Raw genomic sequence first — 17,339 nt, forward strand, 5'->3', positions numbered from 1 at the left:
GGTTCACTTCATGAACAGCCCTAATATGCCTAGTTTCATTAACTTTTTTTTTCTCAAGGTTATTCTGTGCTTATATATTTTTCCAAGTTTTTCTACACTTTTAATCTCTTGTTGACCTTTATAATATGTTTGTTTTGGTTTGGTTACATTTTGAACCTTTTTATTCCACCATTAAATTTCTTTAATTCTTGGTATTTCCCTGTGTAGATCCACCTAAAACTTCTTTTACTAATTTTTATATATAGGACGCAAATCCCCCACTCAATGAATTTTTTCATTGTACCAAAAAAGAATCAAAAGATCAGTAGTATAAAGCCCCGTTTGGCATCACTTTGGAGAATCGACTTTGGTGATTATTGCGATTATCTGAAGTAGAATAGAAAAACCCACCCGGAGTGCCAATACTTAGAAGTGAAAAATTCCAACTTCTGAGAAATGGGATTTTTGGAGTTTACCTAATTCTCTGTCTTTTAAGTAAAGCAAACATGTATGCTAGTTCGCACACTAGGGGTGAGCAAGAAAAACCAGTAACTGAACCGGTTGGTTCGGTATTTTGAAAAACTGAAGGTACCGGTTTGGCTTGGTTTCGATTAACCAATATAGAAAACTGGCGGTTAATTGAACCAACCGGTATACATATATTTTTATATATTTTGTGTATATTTATTATATTATGTATATTTTATATTTTCTATATATTATAAATTAATAAATACACATTATATATAAATATACAATTATAATATATAATGCATAATATATTATTTATTATTTGAAATATAATATTATATCTATATTTCTAGTTTTTGTTATATATTTATATATATATTATAAATATAAAAAATAAAAAAACCGACAAACCAAACTGATGGTCAACTGGTTAACCGATCGGCTTTGGTTTGGTTTTGATTACCGGTTTTCTAGAAACCGATAATACTGGTTTGGTTTCAAAAATAGGCTCACGGTTCGATTATAACCAAACCATGAGCATCCCTATCGCACAAGTGAATGTAGGGTCATATCTGACATTTCACACAAAATAGAAAAAAAGCCCTAATCTCTTCTCTTTTCTCACTCTCATCTCACACAAAACCTCTCGAGTCAAACTCTCTCTTTCCTTTTTTTTTTTTTCTTTTTTGTATATATTATAATTGTAGATTAAATCATTTTATTTTATTTTCTTTGTTTTTCTTATTTTGTCATAGTGCTGTCTACTGTTGTTTTTCCTTTTATTTGTGTGATCTTGTTCAATCTATCGTTGCCATTTTATTTCTAGAATTAATGGATATATTTTTGATCTGTTACTCGATCTGTTTTAACGTTACTTGATTAGATGTCCGTGAAGCCGTGAAGGATCTTGTAGCATGGAAATACCATGATGGGAGGCTACGTGAAAATTGGCAAATGGAGCTATGTCACTCTTTCATCTAATGCAAATGGAAAATTTGAAGGGAATTTTCTCCTTGCTTCTAATTTCTTGATGTAGGTTCAGTTCTTAGGTAATTCTTTTCCCTATCTCTTTTGAACGCCACCTATCCAAAGTTCAGTTTTTTCTAATTTCGTGAGCCATCATGGCTGTCGTTTCTCAATGCCACCGCTCTATGGCAAAAACTGTTGAACTGTTGATACGAGGACTTTTATGGTTGTCAAATTCTCAGTATTATAATGAAATTCATGTAAAAAAATTAACTTGTACAATGAAAAATGATCTCAAACGACAGATTCTAATGGAAATATGGAATACATCACCATTAATACAAATAAAATCTCAAATTCTGGTTTGGATTATAGACCGTAAATTCACATTATGGTTTGTTTTCTGGCATATCCAAACCCTTTTACAAATCTGTTGGATAAAAAACATATTAAGTTTTGTTTTCAGTTGTACCCTTGACCTATATTTACAGTCTTTAAACAGAAAGGGGGAGGCTCGCAAAAGTTGGTTTTATGTGATTATCGGTCAGAGAATTTAATTTGAAGAAATGGGATATGCCAAACATATTCTCATTCTGACAAAAAAGAATCAGAGTTTTGTGCCAAACACCGAAACTGTATCCAAAGAATCAAACAGCACCGAAACTGTTTCCAAGAGTAAAGCAATCTAGAATCCATCCTTTTTTGAAAAATTCTAAGAATGAGAAATTTTTAGAATTGATGCCAAACAGTGCTTAATTTTCTAGTTAGGAAACTACGCAATAGAAATTGTATCTTGCCTTGGAATTCGAGGCGCAAAAACTCAAAAGGTTGTATAAACTTCAGATCTAAGATTTTTACATCCATGGAGATTAAAAGGGACTAGTTTGCTGATAACCCAACGCAAGTGATTGTAGTACAACTTAGGCAGCTATAAGATGTTTTATATGAATTATTGAATTTGTTACAGTTGCTTGGGATGACTTGGAAAGAGGTATCCTATGTTTTAAGAAACATTCAATATTGTCACATAATGACATTGAATCGACAATGATTAATTGGTATATTGAGGTATTTTTGGTATTTTAGCCTTATTGAATCAGACGTCTTTAGCAATGAGGGCATTATAGACTTTAAATTTTTTGGGTATTGATAAAACTACGAGAGATTATTTTATATTACATACATGATTTCTTTTAATTCTTTTCTTGAATCTTAATTGTCACAAGTGTATTAGTTATTTCATCTGTGTTTGTTACGTCAAAATGAGTTAGCTGACATCATTTATATGGCCTGATGATGCATGTAGCTTTATGGCTGGATGCCACAAGTGAGAGAAACCTACTACCTGTTGGTTTTCCATTTATGGAGTATTTCGATGGTGATTATGGTCTGTTTTGAATCCATTTAGCATTTTTGGAGAATTTTCTATGAGATGCAAAGATATGGGAGAGAAATAATGGAATTCTTTCATGTAAAGTTTTTGAATCTCTTTATACGTCACTCGGGAATCTAGGAGTCATTTTTTATATTCTTTTGATATTCAGTGCCATACACCATTAATAACTTCCCCTACCCTTTTTTCCTCAAAGTGCTTGTTGCGGGATTTGATTCCGCATCAACGCTCGAACCAACTAATACACCAATGAGCCAGCCCTCGGTTTGAAGTTTTTATGATATCTCTATGGATGGGCATCATAAAGGGTAAAGTTATACCAGTTGTTAGTATTACGAATAAGCACAATAAATGAGAAAAACTCCTTTCTTGTATTGTTTTTATTTAGACAAAATTGCCAATAAGAAGGCTCCACAACGCCTGGTGAAAGAGTTCCTAAGGTTAGAAAGAAGGAATATCAGGAATGCGAAGAGAAAAACTCTTTTGTCCATTGTTACATCATCGCTTCATTGGATAACTCTACTCAAAGACAATTTAATAAAATAACAATTTGTAAAAAATTCTAAATTGCTTAAAGGCTATGTATGAGGTTTAAAATCGTTTTGCATGACGAAAATCCTCAAACTGTTGGTGATTACTAGGATGTCTAAGTACTAGTTGGTTCATGACCACGTCATGAAGATGATAAGGTTCATAAATGAATTGGAGATTCTCAACATCAAATTAGATAATGATACAAAATTGATGCTTTATTGAACTTCCATGTCCATGTCCTTTAATCAGTTTATATTCAATTATAACACGAACAAGCTAAAAGCTAACTTGCAATAGCTTGGCAAGATGTTATAGAGGGAGAAGAACTGATTAGAAAGGACAAACCAGTAGAATACTAGTTAAAGGAGGCAAATCTGACAAGAAGAAATATAAGGGCTAGAAGAGGTCTCATAAGAAGGCTAGCAAACCGATAGAGAGACATTATGCCACCTGCCTTTTCTAATTAAGGCCAAGCTCTAAGATGGTATTCAAATATAAGAAAGATCTCACATAATAAGGATGACACATGTAAGATACAGATATTGTGCAAATTGGCACAATTTTCTCTAATACATTATTTGTATACTTAATTTTTATAATAATGAAGCTTAAGCAACCCATTGCTTCACTACTTCAACATGAACTCAAATGCTTTTGTTTTTATTGGGAGCATATCCGGTCTCTTCGAATATATACAAATACAAATAAAAAATGAACTAATAATGATAATGATCAACATTTTTGAAAAGTCCTCTCTCTCTCTCTCTCATGTTATCAATTCAAACATAAAGTGTTGAATTCACGCTTCATTATCCCTCAAGGTTGGTCGCTATCATCCTTTCGCCACTAGCCTCAGGCCCAATAGTGATGTTACTCAACACATGGAAAGTTTTATTTTTTAGGTTTTTGTTTATTTGATTTTTTTAGTTTCTTAATGGGAAAAAGTGGATTTTTGAGAAAATACAAGACAAATGTCAAATAGAATTAAGGGAGGGGTATTATTTGTCTATTGACATCATTTCACATGGGAGGTTTAAGTCCTATGACAAATCACAAGGGAGGAATAAGTATTTAGGAGAAACATTAGGGGAGTTTTAAGTCTTTTACCTTTAATTTTATTAATTAATAATTTGAAAGATGTTAGTTTATTTAAAAGGTCAATATATTGGGAAGGGGGATCATCCCCCAAACCCATAAAGCTCCTAACCCTAGTGCAAGCGAGATTTGATCCTAAGCCTCTTTTACAACCAGTAAGAGACCTTACTAACCAACTAGTTGGCATTTTGGTCAGAGATGTTTAAAACTAAATTAATAAAAAATCTCTATTTATTAAATATCATAGACATCACTTATAAAAATATTGAAATGAATAAATTATTTTTCAAAATAGTAAATTAATTTTCAATAAATTATAAATTTATGAATAACTAATTACTAAAAATATAAAAAATTTTCAAAAAATTAGAATTTTTTAGAGTACCTTTCACAAAATTAAATTATAGAAAACATGAAAATTAGCATGGTTTTTAAACGATTGTTGACCTAGATGGTCGGACTATTTGGCTCAAAAACTGTCTAGGCAACCAGTTCCATTTCACCCCTAAATTATTTCTTTGCCAAAAACCATTGGCTCACGACCTACAGCCCCAGGTAGTCGAACCGTCAACCCATTGAACCTAGACAATGGCTTTTGGTCATTTTTATTTTAATTTTTTATTTTTAAAAATTGGAAATGGCCATCCGCTTGGACCATTCGATTTAATTGTTGATCCAAAAAACTGTGGTCAAGGCGATTTTTGTTTTGGGTCAGTTTTTAATACATTGAAAATTAGTTTATGGAAATCACTAAATCAAAATTTCCCAATAAATACCAAAAACCAAACTAAATTACCAATCATTATGGAAATTATTGATAATTACCAAATGTAAATTATCAATATTAATATTTCCCAATAATTTTCCAATTTAATAATTACCAAAAACCAATGTAAATTACCAATAATTAATTATGGAAATTATTAAACTTTTTAAATTTGATAATTTTCAAAAACATATTAAATTTTCTAAATAGTTATGGAAATTATAAATAGAGTTAAAATTCCCTAATAAATTTTCAATTTATTTTTTAACAATTACCAGAAAATGTAAATGAAAATATCAATAAATAATTTTCATGACCAAAATTGATTTTCAAACTAAATACTTTTCTGAAATGACCTAAAAACTAATGAATTTTTCTGAAAAATAATTTTCTGAAATTTATAAATTAAATAGTTTTCCGAAAATTACTAAAAATTTTAGGTGATAACTATCAATTTTAGATAATAATTAATAGGGACCCATGCAATGTATGGGCTTCGTTAAGTGAAATTAAAATGACAATTTTATGAAATTTTTAGTCGAGCCAAATTGGTTTGGATCCAGCCCGCCAAGTTTCATTTAATATGAAAATATTATTTAAAAAAATAGTTTAAACAACAATGTAGATATGTTTTTTTATACAAATTGCTTGTTGACTTGTATTAGATCAATAAATTATTCTAAATATGCAAATTTAAGAGGTGCTACATTTTGGTGTGTAGGAAATTTTCAAGGCCTCTAAACATTTTAAATTTGCATAATAAAATAAAAATTTTGACTTCTCAAAATGAAAACAAAGCAATATATCTTTTCTAAATTACAAAGAACTAATTGGCATATGCTACAAATAACATAATTTATTGTGCACAAGCTCCCACGTGAATGGAGTTATTCATTTCCAGATCTGCCGCAGCCCCCGGATAGATGCAATACTATTGCAGGGCCCACAATGCACGACGAATACCAAAAGCCGGTTCTTGCACCATTCTCATTCAGTAATGACGATCATGCCGCAAGGGGTCCGAGTATCCGGCGCGTTGTTTCCAGTTGTCTCGCCGAAACGACAAATGGAATTTGCAAATAGGATATCAAAAATAAAAGGTGCAACACAAAGACTTCCCAGGAGGTGGTCACCCATCCTAGTACTACTGTCACCCAAGCACACTTAACTTCAGAGTTCTAATGGGATCCAATGCATTAGTACCAGTATGATCGCACCCATTTGTTTCTTGCTCGCTTAAATCTTTATGCACTATCTTGCTCCCCTCCATTAATTCTTTTAGACTTGACAAAAGGGGGTACGTAGCCTTCCTCCCTTGGTAACTGTGCACAAGCTCCCACGTGAGCGGAGTTATTCCTTTCCAGATCTGCCGCAGCCCCCGGATAGATGCAATACTATCACAGGGCCCACAATGCACGATGAATGCCAAAAGCCCGGTTCTTGCACTGTTCCCATTCAGTAATGACGGTTGTGCCGCAAGTGGTTCGAGTATCCGACACGTTGTTTATAGTTGTCTAGCCGAAACGACAAATGGAATTTGCAAAAAGGATATCAAAAATAAAAGATTAAAAAAATTGGGGTGCAACACGAGGACTTCCCAGGAGGTCACCCATCCTAGTACTACTCTCGCCCACAAGCACGCTTAACTTCGGAGTTCTGATGGGATCCGGTGCATTAGTGCTGGTATGATCGCACCCGTTTGCTTCTTGCTCGCTTAAATCTTTATGCACTATCTTGCTCCCCTCCATTAATTCTTTTAGACTTGACAAAAGGGGGTACGCAGCCTTCTTCCCTTGGTAACTGTGCACAAACTCCCACGTGAGCGGAGTTATTCCTTTCCAGATCTTCCGTAGCCCCGGATAGATGCAATACTATCACGGGGCCCACAATGCACGACAAATGCCAAAAGCTCGGTTCTTGCACCGTTCCCATTCAGTAATGACGATCGTGCCGTAAGTGGTCTGACTATCCGGCGCGTTGTTTCCAGTTGTCTCGCCGAAACGACAAATGGAATTTGCAAATAGGATATCAAAAATAAAATATTAATAAAATTGGGGGTGCAACACGAGGACTTCTCAAGAGGTCACCCATCCTAGTACTACTCTCGCCCAAACACACTTAACTTCAAAGTTCTGATGGGATCCGGTGCATTAGGGTTGGTATGATCGCACCCATTTGCTTCTTGCTCGCTTAAATCTTTATGCACTACCTTGCTCCCCTCCATTAATTCTTTTAGACTTGAAAAAACGGTGTATGCAGCCTTCCTCCCTTGGTAACTAATTGTGCACAAGCTCGCACGTGAGCGGAGTTATTCCTTTCTAGATCTACTGCAGCCCCGGATAGATGCAATACTATCGTGGGGCCCACAATGCACGACGAATGCCAAAAGTCCGGTTCTTGCACCGTTCCCATTCAGTAATGACAATCATGCCGCAAGTGGTCCGAGTATCCGGCGCGTTGTTTCTAGTTGTCTCGCTGAAACGACAAATGGAATTTGCAAATAGGAAATCAAAAATAAAATATTAATAAAATTGGGGTGCAACACGAGGACTTCCCAGGAGGTCACCCATCCTAGTACTACTCTCTCCCAAGCACGCTTAACTTCGAAGTTCTAATGGGATCCAATGCATTAGTGCTGGTATTATCGCACCCGTTTGCTTCTTGCTCGCTTGAATCTTCATGCACTATGTTGCTCCCCTCCATTAATTTTTTAGATATGAAAATGTTAGGCAGTTTTGTATGCCCTTAGCTTCAATCCGATTTGATATACTTTTGACATTTAGTGTAAATAAATAAAGTGCATGTTTGGTTCATGTTATTTGGTATAATTCTGTGTAAGACCCTAAAACTGGACACTTAAAGAGACTCGTGTTAGTTTTAAATGTTCACAGCCATTGGATAAGTCTGGGGAGATTTATCCTGCCAATGCTGATACTGGTGTGCCACCAAGTGTTGGGATGGCCTATCTCGGCCACCAGGGTAAGACCCAAGGCACATGCAGTATGGGATTACTCGAATCCTTGAACCGGACCAGATTTCCAATATTGCCCTAGACCTTGGAGACAGATGGGCAAAACTGGAAAGTTACACCTGACCCCTAGACTCGATTATGACACTTCACTAGGTGTCGGATCGGGCTGTCTTTGATATGCCAATCAGTGAGATCCTTAGCGGGGATCAAAATCTGGGTATGTTAGGACAGTCTGAGAACTCATCTGAGTGGGTGATCATAGTGACAGGATCAGCCCCTTTGTCGGACAAAGGCAATGATCGGGAATGCACTCTCTCTGATGGAAACCAAACTGCCGACAGTTGATTTCAATCGTTGGAATTTTGTTTTGCAAAATTAATATATATATATATATATTTGTACGGTTTCAAAATGTTTGCAAATGGTTTTAATTCCCGGGATCCATGTGAGTAGAGAGTGCGACACTGTTCCTTGTAGCCGAGGGAGAGGTCCTCTCTTGTCGGGCAGTGCTAGATCATTAAGGGCTGAGAGATTAAGTGTAAGACCATTTAGGATAGTACCTGATGGGCTAATCTTGCACCTGCCCACAGTCCCTGGGTTTTTATAAGATGGCTTGGCCCAGGGACCACTTAATGTAAGTGTTGGGCCCATAGGGTCCTCAGGGGTTTACTGAGTTTTTCAGTGAATTCGTCTGAGCCTTGTAATAAAGGCTGGGCCGAACCCATGTGGCTGGTGTGTAGATCAATGCTTGGGTCCCACGCCATACAAAAAAGCCCAACTGGGCAGCAGATTGGAATTTAGTTAAGAACTAAACACTTAATGGGCCAAAATCCCATTTCGAGTTGGGCTGATATGATCACCCATTTATGGGGCGAATCTGGGATTGATGTTAGCAAAAGGATTGGGCCTTTAACGTTATCCACTATGGGAGACCAAATTCAAATTAGATTTGAATTTGGTAACCTCCTAATAAGATCAGGAGTAAGCTAACCTAATATGTAGATAGGATTAAGATCATCCCCTATCCAAATACTGATTTGGATTTGGGATAACTCCTAATTAAGGGGTTTTTTAATCAAGAAGAAAAGAGGAGAAACTCTAAGAGAGATCAAAAATCAGATTTCGAACCTAAGGATTGTGTGCAAGAAATCATCCTGTGAATTGAGATTAGATCTCATACACATTCCAGAGAGAAGAGAAGCAATTCAGCCATCTTCGTCCTAGGAGTTCTCCTCCAGTCGCTGCCATTCTTTCTTACAAGATTCAATCTTTGAAGAAGAAAGAAATCAAGAAATTGTTTCTTGACATCAGTTTTGCAGAAAAGACTGAAAAGATTTGGTGCTTAGAGTTTCCAGTGGATTCTTGCGAAGGATTTAGTGTGTAGGACGCACCCTGCTGGTTTCGTTCCACATATAGCTATGTCATCTTCAGCAGGAGCGGATCTTGGTATCCTCTTTGTGCGTGAACACCAACTTTGGGAGATACTGCATCTCTGGATCAGGTATAATTCCTCCCCTCCCTTTTGGTTCAGATCTGGTTCGATTATGGTTCAAGTAGGATCCTTCAATATTGTATTCTTAAATTAGGGAATATGATTCCCAGTTGGAAGAAGGTAGGAAAATTTTTGAAATTCGCCCACCCATTCCGCAACCATCATGGCGTCCATTAGATGGATCCTACCATTCATTCCAAAAAAAACGGTGTATGCAGCCTTCCTCCCTTGGTAACCGTGAACAAGCTCCCACGTGAGTGGAGTTATTACTTTCCAGATCTGCCGTAGCCCCGGATAGATGCAATACTAATGCAGGGCCACAATGCATGACGAATGCCAAAAGCCCGGTTCTTGCACCGTTCCCATTCAGTAATGACGATCATGCCGCAAGTGGTCCGAGTATCCGCCGCGTTGTTTCCAGTTGTCTTGCCGAAACGACAAATGGAATTTGCAAATATGATATCAAAAATAAAATATTAATAAAATTGGGGGCAACGCGAGGTATTCCAAGTAAGTCACCCATCCTAGTACTACTCTCACCCAAGCACGCTTAACTTCGGAGTTTTGATGGGATCCAGTGCATTAGGTATGGTATGAACGCACCCATTTGCTTCTTGCTCACTGAAATCTTTATGCACTATCTTGCTCCCCTCCATAAATTCTTTTAGACTTGAAAAAACGGTGTATGCAGCCTTCCTCCCTTGGAAACTAACTATGCACAAGCTCCCACGTGAGCGGAGTTATTCCTTTCCAGATCTGCCACAACCCCGGATAGATGCAATACTATCGCAGGGCCCACAATGCACGACGAATGCCAAAAGCCCGGTTCTTGCACCGTTCCCATTCAGTAATGACGATCATGCCGCAAGTGGTCCGAGTATCTGGCGCGTTGTTTCTAGTTGTCTCACCGAAACGACAGATGGAATTTGCAAATAGGATATCAAAAATAAAATATTAATAAAATTGGGGTGCAACACGAGGACCTCCCAGGAGGTCACGCATCCTAGTACTACTCTCGCCCAAGCACGCTTAACTTCGGAGTTCTGATGGGATCCGGTGCATTAGTGCTGGTATGATCGCACCCATTTGCTTCTTGCTCGCTTAAATCTTTATGCACTATTTTGCTCCCCTACATTAATTCTTCTAGACTTGAAAAAACGGTGTATGCAGCCTTCCTCCCTTGGTAACTATGCACAAGCTCCCATGTGAGCGGAGTTATTCTTTTGCAGATCTTCCGCAACCCCGGATAGATGCAATAATATCGCGGGGCCCACAATGCATGATGAATGCCAAAAGCCCGGCCTGTTCTTGCACCGTTCCAAATCAGTAATGACGATCGTGCCGCAAGTGGTCCGAGAATCCGACGCGTTGTTTCCAATTGTCTCGCTGAAACGACAAATGGAATTTGCAAATAGGATATCAAAAATAAAATATTAAAAAAAGTGGGGGTGCAACACGAGGACTTCCCAGGAGGTCAGCCATCCTAGTACTACTCTCGCCCCCAAGCGCGCTTAACTTCGGAGTTCTGATGGGATCCGGTGCATTAGCGCTGGTATGATCGAACCCGTTTGCTTCTTGCTCGCTTAAATCTTTATGGACTATGTTGCTCCCCTCCATTAATTTTCTCGATATGAAAAATCGGTGTATGCAGCCTTCCTCCCTTAGTAACTGTGCACAAGCTCCCACGTGAGTGGAGTTATTCCTTTCCAGATCTGTCGCAGCCCCAGATAAATGCAATACTATCGCGGGGCCCACAATCCACGACGAATGCCAAAAGCCTGGTTCTTGTTCCGTTCCCATTCAGTAATGACGATCGTGTTGCAAGTGGTCCGAATATCCGGCGCGTTGTTTCCAGTTTTTTGGTAGAAACGACAAATGTAATTTGCAAATAGGATATCAAAAATAAAATATTAATAATATTGGGGGTGCAACACGAGGACTTCCTAGGAGGTCACCCATCCCAATACTAGTCTCGCACAAGCACGCTTAACTTCGGAGTTTTGATCGGATCCGATGCATTAGTGCTGGTATGATGGCACCCATTTGCTTCTTGCTCGCTTAAGTCTTTATGCACTATCTTGCTCCCCAGCATTAATTCTTTTGAACTTGAAAAGACGGTGTATGCATCCTTCCTCCCTTGGTTACTGTGCACAAGCTCCGACGTGAGTGGAGTAATTCTTTTCCAGATCTGTCGCAGCCCCGGATAGATGCAATACTATCGCGGGACCCACAATGCACGACGACTGCCAAAAGCCCGGTTCTTGCACCGTTCTCATTCAGAAATGACGATCGTGCCGCAAGTGGTCCGAGTATCCGGCGCGTTGTTTCCAGTTGTTTTGCCGAAACGACAAATGGAATTTGCAAATATGATATCAAAAATAAAATATTAATAAAATTGGGGGTGCAACACGAGGACTTCCTAAAAGGTCACCCAAGCTAGTACTACGCTCGCCCAAGCACGCTTAACTTCGGAGTTCTGGTGGGATCCGGTGCATTAGGGCTGGTATGATCGCACCCATTTGTTTCATGCTCTTTTAAATCTTTATGCACTACCTTGCTCCCCTCCATTAATTCTTTTAGACTAGAAAGAACGGTGTATGCAGCCTTCCTCCATTGGTAACTAACTATGCACAAGCTCGCACGTGAGCGGAGTTATTCCTTTCCAGATCTGCCGCAGCCCCGGATAGATGCAACACTATCGCGGGGCCCACAATGAACGACGAATGCCAAAAGCCCGGTTCTTGCACAGTTCCCATTCAGTAATGACGATCATGCCGCAAGTGGTCCGAGTATCCGGCGCGTTGTTTCCTGTTGTCTCGCCGAAACGACAAATGGAATTTGCAAATAAGATATAAAAAATAAAATATTAATAAAATTGGGGGGGCAACACGAGGACATCCCAGGACGTCACCCATCCTAGTACTAATCTCGCCCCCAAGCACGCTTAACTTCGGAGTTCTGATGGGATCCGATGCATTAGTGCTGGTATGATCACACCCGTTTGCTTCTTGCTCGCTTAAATCTTTATGCACTATCTTGCTCCCCTACATTAATTCTTTTAGACTTGAAAAAACGGTGTATGTAGCCTTCCTCCCTTGGTAACTATGCACAAGCTCCGATGTGAGTGGAGTTATTCCTTTCCAGATCTGCCGTAGGCACGGATAGATGCAATACTATCGCGGGGCCCACAATGCACGACAAATGGCAAAAGCCCGACCTGTTCTTGCACCGTTCCAATTCAGTAAAGACGATCGTACCGCAAATGGTCCGAGTATCTGGTGTGTTGTTTCCATATGTCTCGTTAAAATGACAAATGGAATTCGCAAATAGGATATCAAAAATAAAATATTAATAAAATTGGGGGTGCAACACGAGGACTTCCTAGGAGGTCACCCATCCTAGTTCTATTCTCGCCCAAACACGCTTAACTTCGGAGTTCTGATGGGATCCGATGCATTAGTGCTGCTATGATCACACCTATTTGCTTCTTGCTCGCTTAAATCTTTATGCACTATCTTGCGCCCTTCCATTAATTCTTTCAGACTTGAAAAAACAGTGTATGCAACCTTGCTCCCTTGGTAACTGTGCAAGCTCCCACGTGAGCGGAGTTTTTCTTTTGCAGATCTGTCGTGGCCCCGGATAGATGCAATACTATCGCGGAGCCCACAATGCACGACGAATGCCAAAAGCCTGGTTCTTGCACCGTTCCCATTCAGAAATGACGATCATGCAGCAAGTGGTTTGAGTATCCGGCGCGTTGTTTCCCTTGGTAACTAACTATGAACAAGCTTCACGTGAGCGGAGTTATTCCTTTCCAGATCTTCCGCTGCCCTGGATAGATGCAATACTATCACGGGACCCACAATGCACGACGAATGCCAAAAGCCCAGTTCTTGCACTGTTCGTATTCAGTATTGACGATCATGCCGCAAGTGGTTCGAGTATCCGGCGCGTTGTTTCCAGTTGTCTTGCCGAAACGACAAATGAAATTTGCAAATACGATATCAGAAATAAAATATTAATAAAATTGGGGGAGCAACACGAGGACTTCCTAAAAGGTCACCCATGCTAGTACTACTCTCGCCCAAGCAGGATTAACTTCAGAGTTCTGGTGGGATCTGGTGCATTAGGGCTGGTATGATCGCACCCATTTGTTTCTTGCTCGCTTAAATCTTTATGCACTACCTTGTTCCCCTCCATTAATTCTTTTAGACTAGAAAGAACGGTGTATGCAGCCTTCCTCCATTGGTAACTAACTGTGCACAAGCTCGCACGTGAGCGGAGTTATTCCTTTCCAGATCTGCCGCAGCCCCGGATAGATGCAACACTATAGCGGGGCCCACAATGAATAACGAATGCCAAAAGCCCGGTTCTTGTACCGTTCCCATTCAGTAATGACTATCATGCCGCAAGTGGTCCGAGTATCTAGCGCGTTGTTTCCTGTTGTCTTGCCGAAACAACAAATGGAATTTGCAAATAAGATATAAAAAATAAAATATTAATAAAATTGGGGGGGCAACACGAGGACATCCCAGGATGTCACCCATCCTAGTACTAATCTCATCCCCAAGCACGCTTAACTTCGGAGTTCTGATGGGATCCAGTGCATTAGTGCTGGTATGATCACACCCGTTTGCTTCTTGCTCGCTTAAATCTTTATGCACTATCTTGCTCCCCTACATTAATTCTTTTAGACTTGAAAAAACGGTGTATGTAGCCTTCCTCCCTTGGTAACTATGCACAAGCTCCGATGTGAGTGGAGTTATTCCTTTCCAGATCTGCCGTAGGCCCGGATAGATGCAATACTATCACGGGGCCCACAATGCACGACGAATGGCAAAAGCCTGACCTGTTCTTGCACCGTTCCAATTCAGTAAAGACGATCGTACCGCAAATGGTCCGAGTATCTGGTGCGTTGTTTCCATATGTCTCGTTAAAACGACAAATGGAATTCGCAAATAGGATATCAAAAATGAAATATTAATAAAATTAGGGGTGCAACACGAGGACTTCCCAGGAGGTCACCCATCCTAGTACTATTCTCGCCCAAACACGCTTAACTTCGGAGTTCTGATGGGATCCGGTGCATTAGTGCTGCTATGATCGCACCTGTTTGCTTCTCGCTCGCTTAAATCTTTATGCACTATCTTGCTCCCTTCCATTAATTCTTTCAGACTTGAAAAAACAGTGTATGCAACCTTGCTCCCTTGGTAACTGTGCAAGCTCCCACGTGAGCGGAGTTTTTCTTTTGCAGATCTGTCGTGGCCCCGGATAGATGCAATACTATCGCGGAGCCCACAATGCACGACGAATGCCAAAAGCCTGGTTCTTGCACCGTTCCCATTCAGAAATGACGATCATGCAGCAAGTGGTTTGAGTATCCGGCGCGTTGTTTCCCTTGGTAACTAACTGTGAACAAGCTCTCACGTGAGCGGAGTTATTCCTTTCCAGATCTTCCGCAGCCCTGGATAGATGCAATACTATCGCGGGACCCACAATGCACGACGAATGCCAAAAGCCCAGTTCTTGCATCGTTCCTTTTCAGTATTGACGATCATGCCGCAAGTGGTCCGAGTATCTGGCGCGTTGTTTTCAGTTGTCTCGCTGAAATGACAAATGTTTTTTGCAAATAGGATATCAAAAATAAAATATTAATAAAATTGGGGTGCAACACAAGGACTTCCCAGGAGGTCACCCATCCTACTACTACTCTCGCCCAAGCACGCTTAACTTCGGAGTTCTGATGGGATCCACTGCATTAGCACTGGTATGATCACACCTGTTTGCTTTTTGCTCGCTTAAATCGTTATGCACAATGTTGCTCCCCTACATTAAATTCTTTTAGACTTAAAAAAACGGTGTATGCAGTCTTCGTCCCTTGGTAACTGTGCACAAACTCCCACGCGAGAGGAGTTATTCATTTCCAGATCTTGAAGGGATGAGAGATCCATCCTATGGACGCCCAAAGATTGCGGAATAAGGGGGCGAATTTCAAAAATTTTTCTCTCCCTTCAACTGGGAATCGTATTCCCCATTTAGAAAATCATATTTTCAAGGATCAATTCTGAACCATAAACTGAACTAGATCTGAACCAAAAAGGAGTGGGAAGGATTATACCTGCTATGGAGAAGTAATATCTCCCAACGGAGGTGTTCACGCCCAAGGAAGGATCCAAAGACTGCTCCCACTAAAGATGGCGCAGTGCAGGTGGAGCAGAATCAGCAGTGTTCTTCTCCAAGAACTCTGTCCTTCGCAAGAATCAGCAAGATGGTACGTGAGCACAGCTTCCTTTCAATCCTTTCTCAAAGGACTGATGTCAAGATCCAATCTTGACTTCTCCCACAAATGGAGATCGAACTGGCAAACAGGGTGGTAAGAACAGGGAGGCGGCAAGAGAGTATTTGCAGGGAGCAGAATTCTCTCTTCTAGATTTCAGCACTAAAGAAAACCTGATGATCTGTGTGTGTCTCTAAAGGCTGCCGCCCCCTTCTTCTTTTATAATCTTAAAGGGATCAGCTCCTAATCAGATCAGGAGTTGCTAATCCAAATCATATTTGGGTTAGAAGTCCCTTTAAGTGATAAGGGATAATCGTTATCTTATCTGGAGATCAGATCAGCCATCTCCTAATCTAATTAGGAGGTTTCCAGATCTAAATCTTATTTAGATCTTGGACTCTCTAAGTGGATAGGGTCTAAGCCCAATCCTATTAGCTGATCCACTTCAGAATTCGCCCCTTAAATAAACAGCCTAGTTCGAAATGGGCTTTAGGCCCATTAAGCTTATGTGCTCACTTAACCCTCTTAACTGCTGCCCAGTTGGGCTTCCTTGTATGGCGTGGGACCCAAGCATTGATCTACACATCAGCCACATGGGTTCGGCCCAGCCTTTGTTACAAGGCCTGGCCGAATACACTGTTAAAGACAGTGCACCCCCTGAAACCCATCAAATGGGCTCTACGGGCCCAACACTTACCCTAAGAGGTCCTTGGGCCAAGCCACCTTGTAACACCCAGGGACTGTGGGCAGATGCAAGATTAGCCCATCAGGTATTAGCCTCAATGGTCTTACACTTAACCTCTCAGCCCATAATGATCATACACTGCCCGACAAGAGAGGACCTCTCCCTCGGCTGCAAGGAACAGTGTTGCACTCTCCACTCATATGGATCCCGGTAATTAAAACCTATTGCAAACCTTTTAGAAACCATAATATATATAGTTTTATATCTCATATAAAATATATTTTGCAAAACAAATCTCAACGGTTGAAATCGGCTGCCGGCAGTCTTGGTTTCCATCAGTGAGAGTGCATCCCCGATCATTACCTTTGTCTGACAAAGGGGCAGATCCTGTCACTATGATCACCCACTCAGATGAATTCTCGAACTGTCCCAACGTACCCAGGTTTTGACCCCCGCTAAGGATCTCACTGATTGGTACATCAAAGATAGCCCAATCCGACACCTAGTGCAATATCATAATCGAGTCTAGGGGTTGGGTGTAACTTTCCAGTTTTGCCCATCAATCTCCAAGGTCCAGGGCAATACTGGAAATCTGGTCCAGTTCAAAGATTCAATTAATCCTACACTGTATGTGCCTAGGGTCTCACCCTGGCAGCTGAGACAGGCCACCCCAACTGACTTGGTGGCACCACAGTGTCAGCCTTGTCAGG

At 40.1% G+C, this 17,339-nt stretch overlaps 1 protein-coding gene, 4 non-coding genes and 10 pseudogenes across 5 annotated transcripts in view; 1 reads left to right on the forward strand and 14 right to left on the reverse strand.

Moving 5' to 3' along the window:
* LOC148792275 (uncharacterized) overlaps positions 1–1,715 on the forward strand; it is a 31,126-nt gene extending 29,411 nt beyond the window's left edge. The window contains exon 2 of the mRNA XM_088886309.1: positions 1,334–1,715. Within this exon, the coding sequence (XP_088742435.1) occupies positions 1,334–1,351 (18 nt within the window). The 3' untranslated portion in view covers positions 1,352–1,715. The remainder of the gene's footprint in view (positions 1–1,333) is intronic.
* A 4,586-nt stretch (positions 1,716–6,301) lies between these two features.
* LOC148792276 (5S ribosomal RNA) lies at positions 6,302–6,423 on the reverse strand (annotated as a pseudogene).
* A 357-nt stretch (positions 6,424–6,780) lies between these two features.
* LOC148792277 (5S ribosomal RNA) lies at positions 6,781–6,901 on the reverse strand. Its single transcript, XR_016074593.1, has one exon. It is a non-coding gene; the product is annotated as a 5S ribosomal RNA (ribosomal RNA).
* A 357-nt stretch (positions 6,902–7,258) lies between these two features.
* On the reverse strand, positions 7,259–7,377 carry LOC148792278 (5S ribosomal RNA). The gene has a single exon (XR_016070310.1). It is a non-coding gene; the product is annotated as a 5S ribosomal RNA (ribosomal RNA).
* Positions 7,378–7,737: 360 nt separating this feature from the next.
* Positions 7,738–7,856, reverse strand: LOC148792279 (5S ribosomal RNA; annotated as a pseudogene).
* Positions 7,857–10,632: 2,776 nt separating this feature from the next.
* LOC148792280 (5S ribosomal RNA) lies at positions 10,633–10,751 on the reverse strand. The gene has a single exon (XR_016074814.1). It is a non-coding gene; the product is annotated as a 5S ribosomal RNA (ribosomal RNA).
* A 361-nt stretch (positions 10,752–11,112) lies between these two features.
* LOC148792281 (5S ribosomal RNA) lies at positions 11,113–11,233 on the reverse strand (annotated as a pseudogene).
* Positions 11,234–11,589: 356 nt separating this feature from the next.
* LOC148792282 (5S ribosomal RNA) lies at positions 11,590–11,708 on the reverse strand (annotated as a pseudogene).
* A 357-nt stretch (positions 11,709–12,065) lies between these two features.
* LOC148792283 (5S ribosomal RNA) lies at positions 12,066–12,184 on the reverse strand (annotated as a pseudogene).
* A 361-nt stretch (positions 12,185–12,545) lies between these two features.
* Positions 12,546–12,666, reverse strand: LOC148792284 (5S ribosomal RNA; annotated as a pseudogene).
* Positions 12,667–13,027: 361 nt separating this feature from the next.
* Positions 13,028–13,146, reverse strand: LOC148792285 (5S ribosomal RNA; annotated as a pseudogene).
* Positions 13,147–13,697: 551 nt separating this feature from the next.
* LOC148792286 (5S ribosomal RNA) lies at positions 13,698–13,816 on the reverse strand (annotated as a pseudogene).
* A 361-nt stretch (positions 13,817–14,177) lies between these two features.
* On the reverse strand, positions 14,178–14,298 carry LOC148792287 (5S ribosomal RNA; annotated as a pseudogene).
* A 361-nt stretch (positions 14,299–14,659) lies between these two features.
* LOC148792288 (5S ribosomal RNA) lies at positions 14,660–14,778 on the reverse strand. Its single transcript, XR_016069473.1, has one exon. It is a non-coding gene; the product is annotated as a 5S ribosomal RNA (ribosomal RNA).
* Positions 14,779–15,329: 551 nt separating this feature from the next.
* Positions 15,330–15,448, reverse strand: LOC148792289 (5S ribosomal RNA; annotated as a pseudogene).
* Between the last annotated feature and the right edge of the window lie 1,891 nt (positions 15,449–17,339).

This window comes from Nelumbo nucifera, chromosome 4 (assembly GCF_055504915.1).
Source record: "Nelumbo nucifera cultivar China Antique chromosome 4, China Antique-T2T, whole genome shotgun sequence".
NCBI lineage: Eukaryota > Viridiplantae > Streptophyta > Magnoliopsida > Proteales > Nelumbonaceae > Nelumbo > Nelumbo nucifera.